Here is a 13971-nt window from a genome sequence, read left to right as displayed (position 1 = left end):
TAAGACTGGCTGTGTTACAAGTGTTACCAATTTGGAGTTTTGTACTAAGATTTAGAAAATTCACGACATATTTGTGAAAATAGTAGCAAAGCTATAAAAAAACTAAAACCTACCAGGTGAGGTTCCTCTGGTCATGTTTGTTTTTGTGTCTGCACCAGTGCGTCTTTCTGTGTAAAAGGAAAGGGTGATACCTAGTCAGTTGCACAACTCAATACATTCAATCGAAATGTGTTTCCCGCTGAATCAGAGAGTTGCAAAGGGCTGCCTAAAATGAACACTTGGAGAGCAGTTCTTGTTGCGGGTTAACTGCTTTGTTCAAGAACGCCAGATTTTTCCACCTTGCCGGCTCAGGGAATTGAACCATCAACCTTTCGGTTACTGGCCCAATGCTCTTAACAGCTAGGGTACCTGCCGCCCTTCCGTGTGTGTGCGTGTGTGTGCTTGCCTGTATCTTCATTAAAGTGACTACTTATGACTGTGACCCATATATGACCCCCAGATACGCCGCAGTCTCGGCTCCGGTCCCCACACACTACTATGTAGTGATCACCAGCTGTCAGGATGTCAACCAGACGGCCGGGGTGTGTGACGGCCCCCTCAATGTCTTCTCCTTCCTCCTACCCCACCGCTCAGACAACGACGAGAGCTGCAAGGTAATTCTCTCACCACATGGGGGCACTATGTCTATGGCTGTCTCTGCTTGAAGACGCCTACGCAGGAAATTGTCATAAACCACAGATCTAGAATCTAGAACCTATAGAAATAGAATCCCACATTTTTTTTCTGAATGTGTATGTATTTCACCACACACCATTACAAGGTATTTACTTAGAAATTACATGGCGAAACGAATTCAACTGACGTTATTCCCTTGACAAATTCTTGGCACCACATGGTACTTTGTTGCTAATGAATTGTTCATAAGTCTTAGAGAAATTGCTGGCATGATATTTTTTCATCATTTCAAGGGAACAATTTAATGATGTAGACAGAGGAAGTACTTAGTTCATTCCAATGCACAGTCCTTCAGTCAACTTAGAATCTAACAGCCTTTACCACACTTTTGTATTTCCGGACTTCTATTGCACTACTGAATTATTGGAGTGGCCATTAGAATGAATATAGGTCACTCTTCCCACTAACCTTTTGCTGCACTAACTCATAAAGGCCTGATTCAGGGCCAAGATAAGCGCACACAACTCTGACCTTTGCATTAATCTTACATTGATCTCAATGGGACACTTCCACGAAAGTTGGAGTTAAGGGCACACAGATCTCAAGTCAGAATACAACCTCTTTTCATTGTCGGCAGAAGATGGCATTTATTGCAGCCTTCTGTGTAAGTTCAAATTTCACAATACAACTGTGGATTTCAAAATGGAGTGCTATGATAAAATATAACTTGTTCACTATGACCCTCTGGTCTCATGATGATAACGATAATGACCTTTCATTGTATACTCTTGAGGCTGTATCTCTTAAAGTTGTGTAGGCCTACTGTTTCAACCATTGGTCTTTCATTAGTGCTACTGTTTATGACCATGACCACTTATTTGTCTGTGACCTTTACTGAACTTACTGTAATTGCTCGTCTGAGGCTACCTGACCCCTCTTCGGAGGACAAATATCTTACTTTTTTTAACCTTTTTTTTACATATACATACATTTAACATATACATTTTACATACATGGTACTTTTATATATAACAACAATACATGACCAAACAAACTCTTTAATCCCAACCCTCAGACTGTCATGTCCTGACCAGCAGAGGGCGTAATTGTGTTAGTCTTGGTCAGGATGTGGCAGGTGGTTTGTGTTTGTTAAATGTTGTGTTGGTAATTGGGACTTCCAATTGAAGGTAGGTGTGTTGAGTTGCCTTTGATTGGAAGTCCTATATAGGTGTGTGTGTTTTTGTTTGGGGTTGTGGGTGGTTGTCCTTGCACTGCATTGTATGTGCCTGCAAGACTGTTGCTGTTGTAAGTACTGTTTATTGTTTTTTTCAAGTGGATGCTTTACGTGTTTCATTTAATAAACATGAGTGTCCACAATCCCGCTGCGCCTTAGTCCTCTTCTCTCCATAACAACTTCTGTGACAGAACCACCCACCACCAAAGGACCAAGCAGCGGAAGAGGAGGAAGCCACAGGAGAACAGGGTGGATGAATGAACATGGCAGGATGAAAGACGATTCTGGGAGGACAAGTTAAGGGAGCTAAGGGAACCCGAGAGGCAGCCCCAATAAAAAATTTTGGGGGGGCACAAGGGCTGTTTGGCGGGCAAGAATGGAGCCCCAGGCCAGCTCCCCGCACTAGCATGGAGATGCGTGTCTCCAGGCTGAGTACCAGCCCCACGCATCAGGAGTCTAGTGCGTCAGCCCAGCCTCACCAGTCAACAGTCGCCAGAGCTGCCCGCCAGTCGAGAGTCGCCAGAGCTGCCCGCCAGTCAAGACTCGCCAGAGCTGCCCGCCAGTCAAGAGTCGCCAGAGCTGCCCGCCAGTCAAGAGTCGCCAGAGCTGCCCGCCAGTCAAGAGTCGCCAGAGCTGCCCGCCAGTCGTAAGTCGCCAGAGCAGCCCGCCAGTCGTAAGTCGCCAGAGCAGCCCGCCAGTCGTAAGTCGCCAGAGCAGCCCGCCAGTCGTAAGTCGCCAGAGCAGCCCGCCAGTCGTAAGTCGCCAGAGCAGCCCGCCAGTCGTAAGTCGCCAGAGCCGCCCGCCAGTCGTAAGTCGCCAGAGCCGCCCGCCAGTCGAAAGTCGCCAGAGCCGCCCGCCAGTCGTAAGTCGCCAGAGCCGCCCGCCAGTCGTAAGTCGCCAGAGCCGCCCGCCAGTCGTAAGTCGCCAGAGCCGCCCGCCAGTCGTAAGTCGCCAGAGCCGCCCGCCAGTCAGGAGTCGCCAGAGCCGCCCGCCAGTCAGGAGTCGCCAGAGCCGCCCGCCAGTCAGGAGCCGCCAGAGCCGCCCGCCAGTCAGGAGCCGCCAGAGCCGCCCGCCAGTCAGGAGCCGCCAGAGCCGCCCGCCAGTCAGGAGCCGCCAGAGCCGCCCGCCAGTCAGGAGCCGCCAGAGCAGCCCGCCAGTCAGGAGCCGCCAGAGCCGCCCGCCAGTCAGGAGCGGCCAGAGCCGCCCGCCAGTCAGGAGCCGCCAGAGCGGCCCGTCTGCCCGGAGATGCCAGAGCGGCCCGTCTGCCCGGAGATGCCAGAGCGGCCCGTCTGCCCGGAGATGCCAGAGTGGCCCGTCTGCCCGGAACTGCCAGAGTGGCCCGACTGCCCGGAACTGCCAGAGTGGCCCGACTGCCCGGAACTGCCAGAGTGGCCCGACTGCCCGGAACTGCCAGAGTGGCCCGACTGCCCGGAACTGCCAGAGTGGCCCTCCTGCCCTCCGGCCCAGCCCGAGTGGCCCTCCTGCCCTCCGGCCCAGCCCGAGTGGCCCTCCTGCCCTCCGGCCCAGCCCGAGTGGCCCTCCTGCCCTCCGGCCCAGCCCGAGTGGCCCTCCTGCCCTCCGGCCCAGCCCGAGTGGCCCTCCTGCCCAGCCCGAGTGGCCCTCCTGTCCTCCGGCCCAGCCCGAGTGGTCCGTCTGCCCGGCGCAGCTAGCGGCGCCACCGAAGTGGGCGACGCCGAAGGTGGAGCGAGGTCCACGTCCTCCACCTGAGCCACCTCCAGGATAGGTGGTTTGGGGAGGGAGGGTGTAGCACAGTGCCGTCGGTGACGGCAGCCACCCTCCCTTCCCTCCCTTATTGTTTAGGGGTTATTGTTTGTTGGGGTATTGGGGATTTTCTTGTGTTTTCTTTTTTTAGGTGCATCCCGGGGTCTGCACCTTGAGGGGGGGGGGGGGGGGGGTACTGTCTCGTCCTGACCAGCAGAGGGCGTAATTGTGTTAGTCTTGGTCAGGATGTGGCAGGTGGTTTGTGTTTGTTAAATGTTGTGTTGGTGATTGGGACTTCCAATTGAAGGCAGGTGTGTTGAGTTGCCTTTGATTGGAAGTCCTATATAGGTGTGTGTGTTTTTCTTTGGGGTTGTGGGTGGTTGTCCTTGCACTGCATTGTATGTGCCTGCAAGACTGTTGCTGTTGTAAGTACTGTTTATTGTTTTTTTCAAGTGGATGCTTTACGTGTTTTATTTAATAAACATGAGTGTCCACAATCCCGCTGCGCCTTGGTCCTCTTCTCTCCATGACAACTTCTGTGACACAGCCACTGTCACGTCCTGACCATAGAGAGCTCTTATTTGTCTATGGTAGAGTAGGTCAGGGCGTGACTGGGGGGTTGTTCTAGTTTATATTTTCTATATGGGGTTCTAGGTTTATTTTCTATGTTGGTGATTTGTATGATTCCCAATTAGAGGCAGCTGGTTATCGTTGTCTCTAATTGGGGATCATACTTAAGTAGCATTTTTTCCACCTGTGGGTTATGGGATATTGTTTGTTTTGAGTTAGTGCACATAGCATCTCTGTAGTCACGGTTCGTTTATTCATTTATTGTTTGTTTTGTATTTTGCTAAGTTTTACTTGATAATAAAGATGTGGAACGCTACTCACGCTGCGCCTTGGTCTGATATTCATTCCAACGAACGTGACAGCCACTCTCAGCCCATCCCACCTACCACCATAGACCGCCCTTGTTTGGTTTCCATGTGCCATATATTTTTCAGTTGTGTTGTGATGTTTGACAACATTTTTTTATCTTTCTAATCGTATATTATCCACAGATTGTGAGCTAAAGATGAAAACCTTTCTTACGAGTATTATTATATCATTTATTGACTGGCTATGGCTTTCCAGATCGCCCAACACTGCTATTTGTAAGGTTAATTTTGTTGTTGTGATGTGATTTTTTTTTAACCATTCCTGAACCTGTGACCAAAAACAAACTAAATAGGGGCAATACCAGAATAAATTATCTATTGATTCTGTCTCTTCACAACAAAATCTACACACTTGAGATTGTTGTATGCCCCATATATATTGCATTCTGTTGGTGGCAAGAATTTGATAGAATAATTTAAATAGAAAAACTCTAATTGTTGAGTCAAGTGTATTTTTTTGTACCAGTTCATAAACCATGTGCCATGGAATTGGTACATCAAAAATCTCCTCCCATTTACTTTGCATCCTGTATGGCGCAGCTGTCAACATTTTTGTCCTCAGATGAAACTGGAATATTTTTATATATATGCCAGTTCCTTTCAGCCAATTTGTATCTTTAATATATGGCAGGCAAACAAGTTCCCTTCCTTCTGCCTTTTCCACTTGCCTCCTCCGTGTTTGTGGTAGTGCTGCAATCAGTTGGTTGTAAGTTTGGATTGAGCAAATATTCCCATATATTTTCAATAACTGCATATGTGACAACTCCTCCATTTCTATTCATAATATCATGAATAAATATAATTTTAAAACATTTATTCCATAAAGAATGTTTTTTTATTAATCAATATATTGGAGTTTAACCATAACATTTGTTGTGATATTTGTTCTTTCTTTTCTGGAGGATTAAACTGAAATTGTAACCAGCTTTGTATGGCTTGTTTAAGAAAGGGCGATACTTTAAACAAAATTACATTTTCAATTAGTCGGAAATGAGAAGTTGTAATCTGTATACATGAATGCTCATATTTGAAAGTCCTAGCAGGCTATAAGCATGTCAGCCTAGCCTGCTCAGTTCATCGGATTCAGTTGATCGTAAAAAAAGAAGAGAAAACCACCTAAATATATCGCAAGACCAGTCCTTTTTTTATGTCCATTACATGCAAGACATATTTCATGTAGTCCTCATTATATCCTGTTATATTCCGACAAAAAAAGGAAGAAGGGACAAGGAATGTAGATTCTAACGACCGCAAATGACTGCCAGTAAAAATGTGTCTTAGGCATCAAATGATATCCTGTTGTATCATGTAATGGCTGTGAGTAAACTTGTAAAACAACCCTCTCTCCACCCTACACATGTTTTTTATTCCAGGGTCGTTTCTCTATCACCTCAGCTGTTTTACACCTAGGCCTATATCATTAGGATCAAGAATATAAAAGGTAGCATAAATAGCTTATATAGAAATATATAATATACCTTTCTCTCGCTTAGAGAAGTGCTTCCATAAGCCAATTATTGTATTAGTTCTACCGTTAACTTTAATCACTTTAGTTCTACCATTAACCAGCCTGCCACACACTAGAGACAACAACCCTGTTGACAATACCTAATCCATCCATTTGCCAGTGTGTTTTGGAAGAATAATCATCCTTTACAGTGAGGGAAAAAAGTATTTCATCCCCTGCTGATTTTGTACGTTTGCCCACTGACAAAGAAATTATCAGTCTATAATTTTAATGGTAGGTTTATTTGAACAGTGAGAGACAGAATAACAACAAAAAAATCCTGAAAAAGACATGTCAAACTGTTATAAAATGATTTGCATTTTAATGAGGGAAATAAGTATTTGATCCCTTTGCAAAACATGACTTAGTACTTGGTGACAAAACCCTTGTTGGCAATCACAGAGGTCAGACGTTTCTTGAAGTTGGCCACCAGGTTTTCACACATCTCAGGAGGGATTTTGTCCCACTCCTCTTTGCAGATCTTCTCCAAGTCATTAAGGTTTCGAGGCTGACGTTTGGCTACTCAAACCTTCAGCTCCCTCCACAGATCTTCTATGGGATTAAGGTCTGGAGACTGGCTAGGCCACTCCAGGACCTTAATGTGTTTCTTCTTGAGCCACTCCTTTGTTGCCTTGGCCGTGTGTTTTGGGTCATTGTCATGCTGGAATACCCATCCCGACCCATTTTCAATGCCCTGGCTGAGGGAAGGAGGTTGTCACCCAAGATTTGATGGTACATGGCCCCGTCCATCGTCCCTTTGATGAGGTGAAGTTGTCCTGTCCCTTTAGCAGAAAAACGCCCCCAAAGCATAATGTTTCCACCTCCCATGTTTGACGGTGGGGATGATGTTCTTGGGGTCATAGGCAGCATTCCTACTCCTCCAAACACGGTGACTTGAGTTGATGCCAAGAGCTCCATTTTGGTCTCATCTGACCACAACACTTTCACCCAGTTGTCCTCTGAATCATTCAGATGTTCATTGGCAAACTTCAGACGGGCATGTATATGTGCTTTCTTGAGCAGGGGGACCTTGCGGGCGCTGCAGGATTTCAGTCTTTCACGGCGTAGTGTGTTACCAATTGTTTCCTTGGTGACTATGGTCCCAGCTGCCTTGAGATCATTGACAAGATCCTCCCGTGTAGTTCTGGGCTGATTCCTCACCGTTCTCATGATCATTGCAACTCCATGAGGTGAGATCTTGCATGGAGCCCCAGGCCGAGGGAGATTGACAGTTCTTTTGTGTTTCTTCCATTTGCGAATAATCGCACCAACTGTTGTCACCTTCTCACCAAGCTGCTTGGCGATGGTCTTGTAGCCCATTCCAGCCTTGTGTAGGTCTACAATCTTGTCCCTGACATCCTTGGAGAGCTCTTTGGTCTTGGCCATGGTGGAGAGTTTGGAATCTGATTGATTGCTTCTGTGGACAGGTGTCTTTTATACAGGTAACAAGCTGAGATTAGGAGCACTCCCTTTGGGAGTGTGCTCCTAATCTCAGCTCGTTACCTGTATAAAAGACACCTGGGGGCCAGAAATCTTTCTGATTGAGAGGGGGTGAAATACTTATTTCCCTCATTAAAATGCAAATCAATTTATAACATTTTTGACATGCGTTTCTCTGGATTTTTTTGTTGTTATTCTGTCTCACTGTAATAGCTGTTGAATGGAGCAGACCAAGGCGCAGCATGGTTAGTGCTCATCATAATATTTTAATGGAACACTTTAAACAAAACAAGAAACGAATGACAGCCAAAACAGTTCTGTCAGGTAACAACACTAAACAGAAATTATCCACCCACAAAACCCAAAGGAAAACAGGCTACCTAAGTATGGCTCCCAATCAGCGACAACGAAGTACAGCTGTCCCTGATTGAGAGCCATACCAGGCCAAAACAAAGAAATGCAAAACATAGAAAAAAGGACATAGAATATAACCCCAAAGCACACAGAAAAACACCCCCTGCCACGCCCTGACCAAACTCAATAACAAATAACCCCTTTTAGTGGTCAGGACGTGATACTCACACTGTTCAAATAAACCTACCATTAAAATTATAGACTGATCATTTCTTTGTCAGTGGGCAAACATACAAAATCAGCAGGGGATCAAATGCTTTTTTCCCTCACTGTATATTTTTTATACTTACTGTAATTGATGGATTAGGGACTGAACTTACTGTAATTGCTCGTCTGAGGCTACATGACCATGGCCACTTATCGGTCTGTAACTTTTACTGAACTTACTGTAATTAATCGTCTGAGGCTACATGACCATGACCACTTATCCCACGATGTCAGTAGTGCTGCATTGTGCCCTTCTCCCTGAGTGTGCTGCACAATCCGAAGCGTCTCTCACTCGCATTGCTCTCCGTCACGTGAACGGGTCTTTCTCACAGGCTACAAGTGAAGACAGACAAATCGGGGACGCAACTGCGCACGTCCTTATCCAATTCCAAGGTGCATATTGAAGATATTGGAAGAACTGTCCACATTTACTTTTCGCCAACCAACAAGATGAGTAGGCCTAACAAACAGCACTAGCCTATGTCAATCTACTATCCCCCCCTAGTACAAAAGTCAACCTATCCTATTCTGTGCAATAAATAAATATTCCAACATAGTCTGGGACAGTTGTGGAATGTGATAGATCCCAAATGAATACAACCACTAGCATCAAAAAAACTTTTTTATGCAATGTGGCTGAAGCAACAGATCAGAAAGTGTAGCTTAAAATGTTGGTAAGCTATTAGGCTATTTTTCACATTATAAGCGCAGCAATGTGCACATGGTAGTAGGCTATAAGCGTGAATGTTCCATTAGCGGAAAACACCATTATCAAAAGTGACTGCAAATGCAGTTATGCATGTAATGCTTTAATTATAAAGGTTTTTATGGTGAAATGTATCTTCTCCAAACTTGAAACTTATATATGCCAGTTAGGCTCTACACCCCTTGTAAAACGGATTCATGTGCTTAATTTTAAGAAATTATTTGGCCACTTTAGTTACTAACCTTATTAAATCATATAGGCCTATGGGCTGGGCTACATGAGGTGTAGACTACCACTATGATTAGAAAAACGTTGAAGAAAAAATGCCATTGTTTCTTATGCTGGGCATCATTCACAAGTGATAATATATCATTCACAAGTGATAGGCTAATATTGTCACCCATCAGACTATTCTTGGTTTAATCCTGTCTTTACATATACTAAATAATATATGTGTGACATTTGTATTGATTTAGAATGGACTATTATCATGCACCTGTATCAAAACAGGGGCAGCGGCAAATCTTTTATTTAATCTATGCACTTAAATAGTGAATGAAGGACGCTTTTCCCCATGGTTTATTTTCATGTCAGTCAGGTAGGCTATACTCCTGTTGTAAATATAAGCAATGTGCTTAATATTAGGAGAGTTGAGAAATAACTATAGTAGGCCTAGCCTATAGAAAGCTGATGGGATCCTCCTCTTTTTATTTTGCGGCCATCACTCTGTTTTCTCCCGCAATTGCATAGCCTATAGAAAAGTTGCACAACATGAGCTCATGGGCTCCCATGAAGTGTTTGATTACATTTTCAAATACATTTGCATTGATGTCAGAGTGATTAGAGGGACAATAGAGTGCTGAGTACCAGGCAGTTAGCATGTTTGGTAGGCTACTAATGACCAGCAGCAGCATCAGAGTTTGGAGATGACTCATTACCGTGACTAAACGGTCATGTGGAATTTGAATGCCTTCATGACTCGTGACCACCGGTGTGGTGATAATACCTTCACTGCAACCGCCCTACTTGTGACGGTCATATAGTGGGTTTCCTATGAATGCAGCTATGTTTTCTTCTGGTAACGTCATTGTAATTTCCGCTCTATCAATATTGATGACCTTGTAACTCTGTGTGTAGTCTTTTGAAATGCTTTCTATAAATAATATAGAGATTGAATGAGCCAGCTGATGGTCATAATAATGTCCAAATTACATATGATTTATATGTAACACACATACAAAAGATGCTCATCTTGTCTTGTGGTGGTCCTGCAGAGCTCAGAGGACGAGTCGCAGTGGGTGGAGGAGCTGCTGAAGCTGCACACAGCGCGGGTCAGAGACGTGGAGATCCTCACAGGCCTGGACTTGTACCGCTCCACCACCCTGAACTACACCCAGACCCTCTCCCTCAAGACCTACCTGCACACCTTCGAGAGTGACACCTAAAACAGACACACACGAACTCACTCTCACTGTATCTCTGTATCGTTTTCCCTCTCTTCTCAATTTTCATACTGTGTTTCACTTCCCCTCTTTGTCTCTCCCATCTTTGTCCCAGTGGGCACAGATGTAAATTCAACGTCTATTACACGTTGGTTCAACGTAATTTCATTAAAATGACGTGAAAAACTATTTTGATTCAACCAGTGTGTGCCCAGTGGGGTCTCTCTCTTTCTCTTTCTCTCTCCCCAGTACATGTCTGATCCTTAGGTGTATATTTTTTTATAGTATTTGTCATATTTATTATGTAGAGGATAATAATGCTGCCACTTCGTCACACTAATCCAGAGAGCTCTTGTGTTCGAAATAGGAGTGGAATTAGACTTTTGTTGTGTATGGTTTGAGAGAAAGTGTTGTGTTGTGAATTAAGTGTTTGTTTGGGGAAGTGGAGAAATGGGTTGGATTAGGTTAATGGAAGCTTTTGGTTGCAGGAAGATGAGGTCATATCCAGTGGTGGAAAAAGTACCCAATTGTCATACTTGAGTAAAAGTAAAGATATCTTTAATAGAAAATGTAAAGTCCCCCTAGTAAAATACTACTTGAGTAAAAGTCTAAAAGTGTTTGGTTTTAAATATACCTAAGTATCAAAAGTAAATGTAATTGTTAAAATATACTTAAGTATCAAAGGTAAACGTATAAATCATTTCAAATTCTTTATATTAAGCAAACCAGATGGCACCATTTATTGTTTTTAAAATTTACGGATAGCCAGGGGTACACCAACACTCAGACATCATTTACAAATGAAGCATGTGTGATTAGTGAGTACGCCAGATCAGAGGCAGTAGGGATGACCAGGGATGTTCTCTTGATAAGTGCGTGAATTTTACAATTTTCCTGTCCTGCTAATTATTCAAAATGTAACCAGCACTTTTGGGTGTCAGGGAAAATATATGGAGTAAAAAAGTACATTATTTTCTTTAGGAATGTAGTGAAGTAAGAGTAAAAGTTGTCAAAAAGATTAACCTAGTGAATTAAAGCACAGGTACCCCAAAAAACAACTTAAGTAGTAATTTGAAGTATTTTTACTTAAGTACTTTACTGGTCATATCTATTAATACTGCAGAGTGATGATCTACTATAGCCTGACGTGTCTTTGTAATTGGTGTGAAGAATTTATTGCCACCTCCTACACTTACATAAGGTTTACATAAGGATGACATAGCAAATGTTAAAAACAGTCGAGACACCAATGACAACTTTTTGTAATACTTTATTGGTGACACAAAGTGTTTTTCAGGTTAGCTAACAGGCTAGTGGTGTGCATTGGTATTATGGGTGTTAAAAGTGCTTATTCAGTTGTTATAAGCTCTTATTACTGTGTTATAACGCGACTTTAACAACTGGTATATGATGTTTATGACAGTGGAGTCAAGTGCAGTGTTTGGCTGTTTGGCTTTGAGCGTACTGTACTAAATCTACTACTGATAACGGCCCTGCTTGCAGAACAGTTGACTCATTGAAAGTCCTACAGATTCAGCACAATTAACAAACATATTCATGTCACTTAATACAACCTCCATTGATGGCCTCAGATGTTATGTTGATGGTATCTGGTTATGTTTTTCCCTTCTAAATTGTGTATTATTAACATGTGGCTAGGTTCTGATCAGAATAAATTCTTATAATGTTGCAGATGAGCATTTGAGTCATTTTTGTTTCAATAACCATGAAATCAAAATAACTGGTTATACAGTAGGAAGCCTGGCATGCCAAATATAGTTCAGAATTTATGTTATGTATAGAGACATTTGAGAGAACCATCTAGTCAATAATTGAACCTTGACTGTAGTATTTGGAGTAAAACCAAAACGCAAAGTTTAGGAAGTGTGTTTTCTTATGCTATACTTAAGCAATAAGGCAAGAGGGGGTGTGGTATATGGCTAATATACCACACCAACTCGTGCTTTATTGCTATTATAAACTGGTTACCAACGTAATTGGCATTCAGGGCTCAAACCACCCAGTTTAGAATTGGCTGTTTATCCATGAGGAATGATTGTGCAAGCTCCCCACAAAAATCTGGGTGGTTGTTGTTTCAGATTTAGATCGCTGCCCGCACCTGCCCACCTGACTAGCATCACTACTCTGGATGGTTCTGACTTAGAAATGTGGACAACTATAAATACCTAGGTGTCTGGCTAGACTGTAAACTCTCCTTCCAGACTCACATTAAGCATCTCCAATCCAAAGTTAAATCTAGAATCGGCTTCCTGTTTCGCAACAAAGCCTCCTTCACTCATGCTGCCAAACATACCCTTGTAAAACTGACTATCCTACCGATCCTTGACTTTGGCAATGTCATTTACAAAATGGCCTCCAACACTCTACTCAGCAAATTAAATGCAGTCTATCACAGTGCCATCCGTTTTGTCACCAAAGTCCCCATATACTACCCACCACTGCGACCTGTATGCTCTCGTTGGCTGGTCCTCACTACATATTCGTAGCCAAACCCAATGGCTCCAGGTCGTCTATAAGTCTTTGCTAGGTAAAGCTCCGCCTTATCTCAGCTCACTGTTCACCATAGCAACACCCACCCGTAGCACGCGCTCCAGCAGGTATATTTCACTGGTCATCCCCAAAGCCAACACCCCCTTTGGCCGCCTTTCCTTCCAGTTCTCTGCTGCCAATGACTGGAACGAATTGCAAAAATCACTGAAGTTGGAGACATATCTCCCTCACTAACTTTAAGCGTCAGCTGTCAGAGCAGCTTACCGATCGCTGCAGCTGTACACAGCCCATCTGTAAATATCCCATCCAACCAACTACCTACCTCATCCCAATATTTGTTTTTGTTTTCTGCTCTTTTGCACACCAGTATTTCTACTTGTAGATCCTCATCTGCACATATATCATTCCAGTGTAAATTGCTCAATTGTAATTACCCCCGCCACTATTGGCCTATTTATTGCCTTACCTCCCTACTTCATTTGCACACACTGTATACAGATTTTTCTATTGTATTATTGACTGTACGCTTGTTTAATGTATTGTAAGACTTATAGTAGAAGTCGGAAGTTTACATACACTTAGGTTGGAGTCATTAAAACTCGTTTTTCAACCCCTCCACAAATTTCTTGTTAACAAAATATTGTTTTGACAAGTCGGTTAGGACATCTACTTCGTGCATGACACAAGTCATTTTTCCAACAATTGTTTACAGACAGATTATTTCACTTATAATTCACTGTATCACATTTCCAGTGAGTCAGAAGTTTACATACGCTAAGTTGACTGTTTAAACAGCTTGGAAAATTCCAGAAAATGATGTAATTGCTTTAGAAGCTTCTGATAGGCTAATTGGCATCATTTGAGTCAATTGGAGGTGTACCTGTGGATGTATTTCAAGGCCTACCTTCAAACTCAGTGCCTCTTTGCTAGACATCTTGGGAAAATCTAAAAAAATCAGCCAAGACCTCAGAAAAAACTTTGTAGACCTCAACAAGTCTGGTTCATCCTTGGGAGCAATTTCCAAATGCCTGAAGGTACCACCGTTCATCTGTACAAACAATAGTACGCAAGTATAAACACCATGGGACCACGCAGCCGTCATACCACTCAGGAAGGATACGCGTTCTGTCTCCTAGAGATGAACGTACTTTGGTGCGAACCGTGCAAATCAATCC

At 43.5% G+C, this 13971-nt stretch overlaps 1 protein-coding gene across 1 annotated transcript in view; it reads left to right on the top strand.

The window, feature by feature from the left end:
• The window catches only part of LOC115175881 (ectonucleotide pyrophosphatase/phosphodiesterase family member 2), a 35767-nt gene extending 25282 nt beyond the window's left edge, over positions 1-10485 (top strand). The window contains exons 24-25 of the mRNA XM_029735487.1: positions 500-653; positions 10118-10485. Of these exons, the coding sequence (XP_029591347.1) occupies positions 500-653; positions 10118-10288 (325 nt within the window). The 3' untranslated portion in view covers positions 10289-10485. The remainder of the gene's footprint in view (positions 1-499; positions 654-10117) is intronic.
• Positions 10486-13971: the final 3486 nt, after the last annotated feature.

The sequence above is a fragment of the Salmo trutta genome, chromosome 36 (assembly GCF_901001165.1).
Source record: "Salmo trutta chromosome 36, fSalTru1.1, whole genome shotgun sequence".
NCBI lineage: Eukaryota > Metazoa > Chordata > Actinopteri > Salmoniformes > Salmonidae > Salmo > Salmo trutta.
This window is presented reverse-complemented; position numbering and strand designations above follow the sequence as displayed.